The following is a 12,665-nucleotide window of genomic DNA, read 5'->3' as shown; positions in this document are numbered from 1 at the left end:
AAACTTTTGTGCACCCAACAAATGCCTATGCCAATATGTGTGAAATTTGACTATCTAAACCTTTCAATTTACAATCGTTCTCATAATCTCCGTGTTTTTACCTGGCTATATATATTTTTATAATTTTCGTAAATTTCTCAATCAAGAAAATTGTATTTGCCGTACATGCACGTCAAAAGTTCAAAACTACCCATCACTGTAACGTGTGTCTGTAGAATTATACCACAATAATAATACAACTAAATAAATCTTATTGTAGTACAGTAAAAAGAGAGCGGGTTTTGTACTTTTTAAAATGTAGGTGACATTCATTTGACCTGCATTCTTAATTTTGGTTGATTTATTTTAAATTAAAAAATTCTTATTACAGTAACATTGTTTTTTAATAATTATTTTTTTCTTTTAGTTTTAGAAAAAAAAAACATGGTATTATTTTAGATTCAACATATAGTTGAAAACAAATGTAAAAAAATTAAAAGTGTTGTACATTTTTTCCTGTATTTATAAGTTATTTTATTTAAACGATAATGAAATTCATCTTTTAATCGATTTGTATTTTTTAATTTCTATATGACGTGGTTTAAGTTTTGTATTGTCCAATAAACATTCGCCACACATTTCTCATTGCGAATGAAAACAATAGCTAATCGTAACTTCATACTCGTGCTGATGCTTGTGAAGTAAGTTGCTGTCAAATGTGTTTTTAAAGTAGCACATTTTGATTTGGATGGTTTTTTTTTTCAATCATTTAATATTGTATTATAGTAATTGGTGAGTAGAACTCATAGTATTATTCATTAACATATGGAAATTTTTAGTTACTAAAATTATTGCAATTGCCTGTTTTCTTATAGTTTAATAGTCTAATTTTAATAAAAGTATATTATGTTTGACTTTAATGACCTTTAAAAAAATTTATGTTCTTATGTTCCAGTTTTAAACGCGTTGAAAGTACTGGATACTTCGACAGTATGTTGAAATGTTTATTTGTATTGTTCACATAACCTCATTATCATCGCCGGTGTCTTAATGCATTGTGAGAAGTAGTTTTTTTGCATGGTACTTGCATGTTTAATTTTTTTTTTAAAATCCATTTGAACGTGATTCTAACTTGTTTTGAAAAAAAGTTCTTGAATAATTAAAAATATGTTCTTGAATAATTAAAAATATGTGATTGTGAGGGGTTCGTAGTTTGGGCTTGTTGGTATAAGGCGTGTTTTATACAACCATTTATTAATTAAAGGCCGTGTCTGGATGGAATTTTACCTCACTTTGCGGCCTCTGGTCAATACATGCCTAGAAGTAATCTATATTTTATTCTTTAATATTTTTTAATAAATTATAAAACATTTCTGAGTATTCAATCTCTAATTTTAGTACATTTCACTACCCAATTGCAATTTACATATTCTGTTGCAAATAACCAGATATGGTTATCATTATAACCAAGATTTATTTAAGCAATATTCTTACAGAGTCTTTAACATAAAGTAAAAATAAGTTTTAGAATATATTTTTTTTGAAGAATAGAGACATACCTGTTACCCTGAAAACAGCATTTATGAATTTCTATTGGTTTGTGAGAAATCGCTGTGGTAAATATGTAGTGTACGGATTAGCGCCAAAAAAAATCGTACAAATCTGAAATAACTTTCATTATATGCTCTTTTACGTCCTCTTTTCATAACCGCCTGCGGAGATAAGAAATTCCAATTACTTTTGGAGATATCGCCGATCTTATTTTGCAATACAAGACCTATGTAATCATTCGACAGATGCATTTTATATTTTGCCGTGTGCGCGTGAATGCCTAAATAACAGAAATTTTCCATTAAAAAAGGTTAGTTACATTATAAATACTTCAAATTAAACGGAAATTAAAAATAATATCAATTTATTTTACTTGTTCTATAGTTTTAAGTATTTATAATGTAACTTACCTGAACTAACAAAACGGGACAAAGGTAGATTAGGTCAGGTCAGCTACATTATAATACTTTGAAACTGAACGGACATTAAAAATAATAAAATTAATTTTAATGATATTTTAGTTTTAAAGTATTTATAATGTAGCTGACCTAACCTAACAAACCGGAACAAAGGATTAACAGTAGGAACGAACGTAATTTTTTAAAGCATAAAAATTTGAAACGTTAAAAACTCACCTAAGTTGGAGGCGGCCTATTGGTTCATTTGAATATTGGCCTATCACGAACTATCACGTGACAACATTATCCAATAAAAAAAAACAATTGATACTCGTAAACAAAAAACAATGATGTAAGCCTTGTGAATGTGCAGGTATAGTGATTAAAATTTAAAAATTCGATATCTGCAAAAGTAATTGGAATTTCTTATCTCCGCAGGCTGTAATGAAAAGAGGACGCAAAAGAGCATATAATGAAAGTTAATTCAGATTTTTATAAATTTTTTTTAGGATAATTAAAATTTAAAAATTCGATATCTCCAAAAGTAATCAGAATTTCTTATCTCCGCAGGCGGTTATGAAAAGAGGACGTAAAAGAGCATATAATGAAAGTTATTTCAGATTTGTACGATTTTTTTTGGCGCTAATCCGTACACTACATATTTACCTTTATGTGATTGTTTTGGAGAAACTAATCAACATAGGTATTGTTTTGATAGTCAAATGAGTTAATATGATGACTATTGCATTTATAAGGGAAATTTTCATGTTTCTATTTGCAGCTTGTTGTTTTTGTAAATTACTAATTGCATTGTGTAATCTTTGTTTTTTGACATTTGCATGTAAAGTAGTATTTTGAGTCACATAGTAACAAACAATTCAAATAGGAGCAAAAAATTTACAACGTGGCTTTTCCATGAAGTAATAATAAAATTTCGAAAATACTTTTTCTTGGACACTAGAGAAGTTACTGTATGTAGGTAGTACCCAGAAAACTGTGTCTTTATTTTTCTATGGGTTTCTGAGAAATTACAGTTTATAGCTTACATTACAGTACCTGTGAATTGATGCAGTTATTTATTTTACCATTTATATATTATATTAAGTAGCTTATGCATTGATGTTTCTGCCACCCTTGTGTTTTAGTGCAGAAACTTTAGTTTGTGGCTCTAGATATATAAGACTGTGTATATTTTGTATTTGAATTTTGTGATGCACTGGAAGGTAAATAAAAATTAAAAAAAAATACCTGAGTCCCTTATGTTCATCTAAACTGAAGTGTCAATCCTTGACTGATTTTTTTTAGCAGTACGGAGGTGCGAACCACCGACTTGTTATGTGTGAAAGCACGTATCCTGACCTACAAAATGGAATTATTACGTTTGATACACGTAATGACAATTTCTTTTATGCATCAGGTTACTTGCTATCATATGTAACAAGTAGGTGCTTCGCACCTCCATACTGCTAAAAAAATCTGTCAAGGGTTGATGCTTGGGTTTGGATGCACAGTAGGAACTCTAGTATTTTTTTTTTAAATTTCTATTGACCTCCCACAGCATTACAATATCTAGATAAAAGTAATACATGCTCTTATGTATGGATAATCACAGGATCGACAACGCAATTAAAGCACAATGTAGCGGCGGCTGCGTCAATACACAGGTATCGTAACGAAGGCTATAAACAAATATTTCTCAGAAACCAGTAGGAATTTGGAAACTCTGTTTTCAGGGTAAATACAGGAATGTCTCTAGTGTATAAAAAAAGGTATTTTCTGAATTTTATTATTTCACGTAAAAATCCCTCTAAGAACATTACTGACACTTTCCTTTAACTAGTAATTTAGGCCGTACACCACATTGTAGCATATTAATGGTACTTGTAGGAACCGCTGCTTTTTCGTGAAAATAATTCCAAATGTGTTTTTAAATACTACTGACATTTGATATTTTACCCTGAAAACAGCGTATCTAAATCAACCATATTAGTTTGTTTACACATTGAAAACCAAGGTGGCTTCAAAAAGTGGGTGAAAGTGCGTAGTGAGTACATCGTTGCCCAGTCTTGCTTTATGCCTAACTTTTCTTTGTGTTTTGATAGCATTGCGACTTATAGAATGGATGAGAGTGAGTAAGAGAGAGTTTTTCAGTGAATACAGATACAGTCTAAGTATATACCCACTATGTGCCTAAATTGTCACCATCAAAGTAAATGGGTATTTAGGAATTTTTAATGTGAAATTTATAGAACTGAAGTAATGCAAATTTCTGCTTTCTCTTTTTTAATCCTGTCAATTAGATACTTTTTTTCTGCTAAAATCCAGGATGTAAGTACCTACAGATTTGGAATTGAACTGTTAATATATTTTAAATGTTGTAGATGTGTGTGTATGGCATGTATTCTTTTCTTGCTGTTGTTGAAATTTGTGTTATTTTGCTTATTTTCATATATTTTGGTTTACTGTTGCAGCTATGGTTCTAAGAATATGTATTTTCCTGGGATTGGCAGCACTCTTGTGCTCCCAGGCTTCAGGGATTGCTGTCATGAGTGTGGATCTTGGGAGCGAGTGGATGAAGATAGCAATTGTCTCTGTAAGTGTACAGTAATCCTTAGGTGATATAGAGAATAGCTTTAGATACCTACCATTGTAAGGCAAAGTGAAAATTAAATAGGCCTAGCTGAAACACCAAATTGTGAGTGTTCGTTGTTTTGGTTGTTGTGCCTTTAAGATCTCTAATGTTATAGGATAGCAATTGAATTCATTTTTTCAAGCTCTGATAATGTTGCAACACATGAACCTATTGTAGGCAGAAATATTTTCCCATTAAATCTTGCTTGTGACAAGTTACAAGTTATAAGAATGTAGATTTATGCACCCATAGCACAGTTATTCTTAAGGGGAAGGTACAAATGGTAAGCTCACCATGCATGTATCCTTTCACTCATTTATGTAGGATTACAAATGATCCCACTCCCTGGTGAAATGCTCTGAACGATCACAATACACAATACCCATAACAATGGCTAATTGGTCAGATCATGTGCCTTCTATCAACTTGATCTGTGTTCGATTCTTGGTGCATTTGAATCTGGAAAGTACGTTGCCGTGAGCTGTTGCAAAGGAGCTATACTACTTATCAGTAAAATTAATTGCACAGCCCAAAGATTACTTTCATCTCTCTATAAAGTGTCTCAATCCCAGTGTTTGCCTGGACAGATTCGTAGGAAAACATTCAAGTAGAAAATCAGGGTGGCCAAACTGGATTTTGACCAGTGTCCTATGGAGTTGAGTTACGGTCTTGACCCTTGTGCCATCTCATGCCATTTCCACCATCACCATGGGGTGTGATTAGGGATGGGTAAATGTCCAAAATTTTATCTATCTGAAATATTCCTGGAAATTTTCATGGAAACTTTCCAAAAACCGAAAAACATAGGAAATTTTAGGAAACTTTGATGTTGGTTTATAAATAACCATTTCAGAGATTGTCTCTACTGTATGAAATTTTCATATTGTAAAATACAATATTCACAGTTGCAGTATTAAGAGGACATTAAAATATATTTCGTTAGCGATGTAGAATTTACTGTGGGTGCTGTTCTAAATTAATTTCAACATTTAGGTGGAATTATTCTTTTTACAAATACAGTTCACAAATTTATTGCAAGTAGGCCTAATCAGTTTTTAAATCTGAAAATGATTTAATCAGCTGCTTTCAACATTACAAAAAGCTAATGTAGTGGAAGAAAAATTAAGGTAAAGAATACTTAACTGCAGATTTAACAGAAATGATTCCTTCTGAAAAAACAATTACCTGGTCAACCACAGTTAAAATATTTGACTACATAGATTTGAAAATATTAACACTATATTATTACAATTTATGAACTGATTGGAAATAAAGACAAATAAGTTGTAACAAATAGAACACTAAAAAAAATATTGATCAACAATTAGTTGCATTCATAATAAGAAATCATACATGTTACAGTTTTAACTGAATTGGAAACAAACATGTCCTTATTTAAGTCATATTGGGTCTTATAAACCAATGAAATCATCATTGTCCTCATAACTGAAATCACTGTTTTCTTTCTCTTCTGTTTCATTGTTAGAACAAGATGCACTGTCTTCTTTTAAAACACACTGTGGTAGTTTTTTCTTCTGATATACTTTCTCACATTTGTCTTCCACAATGACAGTAATAGAATCTTTCCTTTCCAATTTTTCAATGTCCTCCAGGATATGGTGACACAATTTCCAGTTGTGGGCAATGAATGATATTTTACCTGCTCTTTCAGTGGTCAAGTGGTTTCTTAGTTTTGTATGTATACTACCATATGTACTGAAAGACCTCTCTGTAGCAGCAGAGGTTACTGGCATACCTAAGATTCTGTTTGCTACTTTTGACAGCTGTGTATGACCACACAGACCTTTCCACCAAGTACAGGGTTCAATTTTACCTTTTTCAAGCGCCATCCAAAGAAATTCTTTGGCCCACATACCTTCTCTACTTAGGTACTGAGCTAACTCTGTTAAAACTATACCTTCTTCAATGTGTTCCATATCGGTTGAAATTTTGCATACATACTCAACAGCACTCAACTGTTACAGCTAAAAAAAATTCAATGTTTCCCAATGTTTCCACTTTTTTTCAAAGTTTCCATGAGGTCTGTAAATTTTCCATTTTTGAAAGTTTTCGGCAGGAAATTTCCGACAGGAAACTTTCCACTACCCATCACTAGGTGTGATTAAAGTATGCATCTGCAATTGGGATTTTCACCCATCGCTCTACTTCACTTTCCAATTCCTTTCAGCTTTCTCCGCATGTCCTTGGCACCCCTCATTTCCAGTACCTTTCCCTCAAGACCATTCCACTCCACCCTACCCTCACCCGGAATAAACGCTTCCCCTTTCTGTTTGCCTCCACTCCCTCACCTCCCTGTGTATCACCCTTGTACAGCCTATATCCCAGCTACCTCAACACCCCTCCCCTAGATCCCCTTGAAAAGTCTCCAGATTTTCTACCCACCTCCTCAGTAGCATTTCCTGCCACAGCTCTTGATCACCTTTAATGAGGTTGTGTGTTCCTTCTCCCTTCTCCTCTACATTTTAACTACCCATCTCTCTGCCCTGCACTGTACTTTCGACAGCTCTCTTATTTCTGTCACCAGACACGGGTTCATAATCAGCCGCATACTCCATTATATGCCTTACCAACGTGGAGTATGGAGTACGGCTTTGCCTGTACCTTCTTTCCTGTTACCTTCGATGACCTGCCAATCAGCCACAGTCCCCTCCCTTTATTTTCCACCTGCTGTACCTGCTTCCCCCGTCCCAAGTTGTTTTGTAAGGATTACTCCCCAGATATTTTTTAATGTTTGGAGTGTGTTCTTTGGCCGGTGATTGTTTGTGTTTCTTTGTCCACAGGTAAGGGGCAGAAAGTTATCAATATTCTCTCTACCACATCTTGCTATGTACAGTAAGTCCTCTATTTACGTCGTACCGATTTACGTCGTTTAGGATTAACGTCGCTAATGTTTGAGTACTCATGTTTCAATTTAAGTTGTTGCCGATTCACAATAATGTCGTTTACAATGGCCGTAAATCTTTATTTTAACCAAAACACCGTATATAATTTGTTTATAATTCTTTGTTTCCTTCGGTAGTTAATTTATGCTATGTAGTGTAAGCTACACGTTCACCGCCCTATCTTATCATACATCATGAGGGACGTTTCCTGCTCTCCGCTGCTTTATATTTCAATCAATAAAGGTAATAAAGCAGCTGGTTAAATAACCATTCTATAAAGCTGAGAAGTACTAGTTGGACTTGTTTCCCACGCTGTCGGTTGTCATTTGCTGATAAAATTGCCCGTTGTCACGTCTGTATGCCAGCGCTTCCGGCCGACCTTGGGCCGTGGCCGGCCGGTGGCATGAAACATGGCTCATTTTGCGTCGTTTCTATTTACGTCGCGGTTTTCAGGAATGTAACCCCGACGTAAACCGAGGACTTACTGTACATTTAATCCACTATTAGTTATTTGTTGATTATTTATTTCTTAGTAATATAATTAAAATAAAAATTTTGCAAAGGTAAGGTTTATGTCATCACTGTTTAAAAATATTTAATCTGGTAGATGAGTTGAATTATTTTTATAAGATATGATTTATAATTATTTCAGGTGTTTGTTTCTGCAAATAGTTGAGTTTATTGAGTCACAAGTACTAAAATCTGTGTACGTATGTGGGAAAGGGTGGGTTGGAACATCAGCATTTGTGGAGATTTCATCAGAAAGAAACTCATGCATGTGGAGTTATGATATAGCAAGGAATTTCTTTGACTAAATGATTTGATGGTTGTGATAACATAGGCATGAAGATGTGCTACATACTGTACTGTTCTTATACTTGTTTGTTTTTATAATTTATCAGCTTATGTTTTAGGCTATAGCTAGAGATGTTGCCTGTTTAGGCCTATAGCTAGAGATGTTGCCTGTTTAGGCCTATAGCTAGAGATGTTAGTTTTGCGGAAGAGTATCGTTGGAACATTTTCCAACGATTATACTTCCACTGAAACACAGACAAATTTTACAAACATAAGCAAATTACAAAAAAAATTGATCCATTGCATGGTAACGAAAGACGAGATGTACTGTAAGAGACTACGTAAAGGCAAAATCCACAATTCTATACTTTTTTTTTAGCTTCTAAGGTTTTTTTACATGTATTGTAATATAATGGTAACGTAAAATATTACAAATGGGATAAAACGTTCATAATACAGGGCAAATACTAAACATTGTACATGCATACAGACTATAGCGTAGAAAGAGTGTACTATTATCATAGTAAATATATAAACCTATCTTAAATTAGGTAAATAGATGTTGATAATAAAAAAAAAGGAAATTTTCGGAGAAATATGTGGTTATATTTTTCCTCTGAAAATTTTCTCACATCTCTATTTATAGCCAGGGGTGCCGATGGAAATCGTGTTGAATAAAGAGAGCAAACGCAAGACACCAATGACGATAGCGTTCCGCGATGGGGAGAGGACGTTCGGGGAGGATGCGGTGACGGTGGGCGTGCGCTTCCCGAAGTACAGCTACAGCTATTTCCTGGACCTGGTCGGGAAGAAGCTGGACAACCCCGTCGTCAAGTTGTTCCAGAAGAGGTTCCCGTATTACGACATAGTGCCGGACCCTGAGAGGGGAACGGTGCTCTTCAGGCACGACAGGTATGCTGCGTTTCAAAAGAAACGTTGGTTAGACAGGCCACTCACTAAGGCCTAGTTTAATTTTCCAGTGGGGTCAAAAAAAAATTTAAAATCTTTTTTCTCTCCATCTCTGTAATACTTTAGAATGTGGGGAATGTTTATAGATCATCAGTAGGTGTCACCCTGCCTTTCACTTCTCTGGTGTGCTATTATCACTATTAAAAAAAAGTTTTGTTCATTTTACTAATTGTGGTATGAAGTGGTTTGTTGAAACTTTAAGATGCAAAGAGAAAATTGTTTGATCAGCTGTTCAGAAATGGTGTGTAATTATTCATCCCAAAGAATTGTTTTTCTATGCCATGGGCATGCCTTAGCTGGGGGATGTGTCTGTAGTGAATAATAGTTGTTGAAATTTCAGAAATAAAACATATTCTGGATGTAATGATGTATTTAAGTATTACATTTGTTTGGTAATAATGATAGTATTTATTCTAGAGAATTTTTGAGACCTGCATCAATTTTACTTTAAAAGTATAAAGTGATACTGGACATTCCAAAATTTTCTAGCCAATCCCTGGCTTTGTTATGTTCATCCAATAGATAGCAGGCATGTGCCCAAAATTAAGGTTAGCTCTACTACTTGTTGAAATAATCAATTTTATAAGTGTGGCGAACTAAATTAATGCTGCCAAATAGCTGAGTCGTAAAACATTCTTTTTTTTTCTTCCTTATTAGAATCAACCTTACCAGCAACAAAAGTGTGTTGTTTAAAATTTACTGTACCAACATTATGACAATTTCAACTGTTTTTCTCTCAGCCAAATCTTTCAGATCATTATACACATTTATGGTAAAAACAAACCTTCAGTGTTTTTTAAATTTCTTATTGAAATGGAAACACATTTGTCACATAATACAACAAAAAAATTTAATTTTTTATTTATAAAATATCATTGTAGTGACACCTCTTACATCATAGTTTTTCTTCCAGTCGTATTGTTTAGTAAATTTTATTCTAAAATAATAGTAATGCAGAAGTACACCAATCCCTCGCATAGCACGTCTTCAATTAATGCGAATTCAGTTAGCACGATGTAAATTTTACTGCCCTAGTCTCGAATAGCACGTCTGTAAATTTCAGTTAGCACGAAATCGCCACAGGCTAAAAAAAATCTCGGAAACGACGCGACGTCAGGTATGGAATTCGAGGGGGGAAGAGTGGTTTGGAATGCGAGGGGAAAGAGATGCGCACCCAGATAAACAAACACCGGGCCGTACTGTTGATGCCCGGCTGCAGACCAGGCCGTACCGTACAGAAACCAAAGCAGATGAAATTGGACACGTTTTTTAAAAAAAAGCAAGATGATAGTGTTAATTTCACCCCAGAAAATATTTAACTAACTTTTATGTTTTGTATATGTACATATTGTACATACAGTAAACTCCCGGTATATCGCGCCCCGATTGATCGCAGAATCGGGTATATCGTGGGTCAAACCATGTCCCCCAGTCAGAAATGAATAATAATGATAATGGAATAAATGGTTGACAGCCGATTAGGATAATTTTGCGTTGTAACTAACAAACTAAGCATCGGGCAGAAAAAAGCCTAGGCGTAGAAAATGTCCGCAGTAAAATTCTAAACAAGATATCTCCGTACATTATTCCTCTATCTTGTAGGGTTTTCAAATTATGGTCCAATCCAGCCCAGTGATATTTTCTGAAACACTAGTTCTTAACGTCGCTTTATCTCACAAATGAAGCATCGGACAGGGGACCTGATAAAGCCCACCATCCAGTGACATTGTCCAGCGTGACTCGGCTAGGGATTGATGTTGGATAGGCTTGGTTGTCGGCAAGCGCTGGGTAGGGAGAGGCTAGCCGAGAACATGGAGAGAGGTAGAGATTAGAGCGGGCAGAAACACCAGGGGGAGTGGGGGAGGGAATGTGTTCACGCAGCACACAGGCAGAGCATGAGTCACTTGACTGAGCAGCGTCGCTGCGTACAAGGCAAAATCAGGTAGTCCGGTGTTTAAAATTCCACTCCAGAATCTTAATTGGTACTTTACTGGACATCTGTATATAAATGTTTTGTTACAACTTAAACCTACAGACGTAATATTATTGGGTAATTCATTGTATTATACAAGTTCATCTTTTTACTTTGGTATAATGTTTTAACATTAAATAGTAAAGTAAATCGGCTAGCGTATTTTTAATCTTTGCCCAGGAATTCCCAGTGGTCCAATATTTACGTGAACCATACTGTACCACTTTTGCCGTGAGGTAGTAAACAAGTCCCGGAAATGTTTATGTGTAGCGGTCTCCCGACCTTTAAACAGAGGCTGGGGAATATAACACTTGCCGATCCGAGCCACACACACTCAGAAACTCGACACAGCGTTTGGTGAAATAAGTTAAGACAAAGTTTAACACGGTTTTTAATACGGCGTCACTGATTGCGCTAAAATTAAATTGGCGCAATTTTTGTTTCCCACATGTGACCATTTATAATTTACTGTAAGCATGGATAATAAAGTTTAACCACTTGACACGATAGACGATTCTTTATTTTTTATTGTACGAATGCTAGAATCGTTTTTTTCCTGTATCTGCGGCCTGCTTCTACAAAAGACAAGCTATCTGTAAGTAAATCTAGAATTTTTATTTTGTCAATCAAACTCTGTACTTTGCGATTCATATTCGGTTTGAAGTATCACTACGGCCTTTCTTTTTAGAAGACTTTGACCACAGAATCGTGTGTAACCGCACACACTGCACTTACTTTGTTACGGACACTGACGAAGCAGATACTGTGGCTAACACCACGAGACTGGCAGCAGCAGCTTGTGTGCCGCACATGTGTATGGCGGCGTGTGGCGCGCTCGTAGGCCGTGCGACAAACTGTGCGCGGCACGCGGAAAAATAAAAACAATTCAACATTTAATATTTATCTTTAAAATTTATTATTTTTATTTTTTCACCCGTGTTTAGTGGAAACTGCAGATGCAAAGTCCGCACAAAGGCGGGCCGTCTATACTGTGCGTGCTTGCCGACCTATTAGAACACAGGCGGTGTTTTATGCCTTTTGACCTTGGTCACATCGAAACATCGCGGTTATGCAACAACGCGGGTAAAAGTTATGTCCCCCGACAACCGCGTTAAATAGGGAGTGTAGGAGTGTACCCGTATTTTAATGTTATGTTTGTGCTCTAGGGAAAATCTAAATCTGTTTATCTGTTAACTGATTTGTTTACATAGCCGCTTTTATAAGAGGTGTGCATAACAAATTAAATGTTTACATATGGCTGTGTGTTTTAAAGTTATATAAAACCAGTTCTTAATTTCATAAAAGTGTTTTAATTTTGTTAAGTTTTAAACGTAATAACAAAGGATCCAGCTGCTTGCAACAGCAGGCAGACAGACGCGCGCGCGTGTTGAAGGTCACGCCTGGGCGGGCAAGCCAACCTGCTGACTGACGGTAAATATGTTACCACTTATCTCCCGTTACACTGT

General features: G+C 35.3%; 1 protein-coding gene across 7 annotated transcripts in view; it reads left to right on the top strand.

Moving 5' to 3' along the window:
• The first annotated feature begins 582 nt into the window (after positions 1 to 582).
• The window catches only part of LOC134528207 (hypoxia up-regulated protein 1), a 67,049-nt gene continuing 54,966 nt past the window's right edge, over positions 583 to 12,665 (top strand). For 2 of the 7 annotated variants that reach the window (XM_063361615.1, XM_063361612.1), the window contains exons 1-3: positions 583 to 680; positions 4,400 to 4,521; positions 8,905 to 9,170. In XM_063361615.1, coding sequence (XP_063217685.1) covers positions 4,402 to 4,521; positions 8,905 to 9,170 — 386 coding nt within the window. In that variant the 5' untranslated portion in view covers positions 583 to 680; positions 4,400 to 4,401. Of the gene's footprint in view, positions 772 to 4,399; positions 4,522 to 8,904; positions 9,171 to 12,665 lie in introns of all 7 variants that reach the window. The other 5 variants (XM_063361613.1, XM_063361610.1, XM_063361614.1 and 2 more) reach the window with 4 other exon arrangements.

Source organism: Bacillus rossius, chromosome 1 (genome assembly GCF_032445375.1).
Source record: "Bacillus rossius redtenbacheri isolate Brsri chromosome 1, Brsri_v3, whole genome shotgun sequence".
Classification (NCBI taxonomy): domain Eukaryota; kingdom Metazoa; phylum Arthropoda; class Insecta; order Phasmatodea; family Bacillidae; genus Bacillus; species Bacillus rossius.
This window is presented reverse-complemented; position numbering and strand designations above follow the sequence as displayed.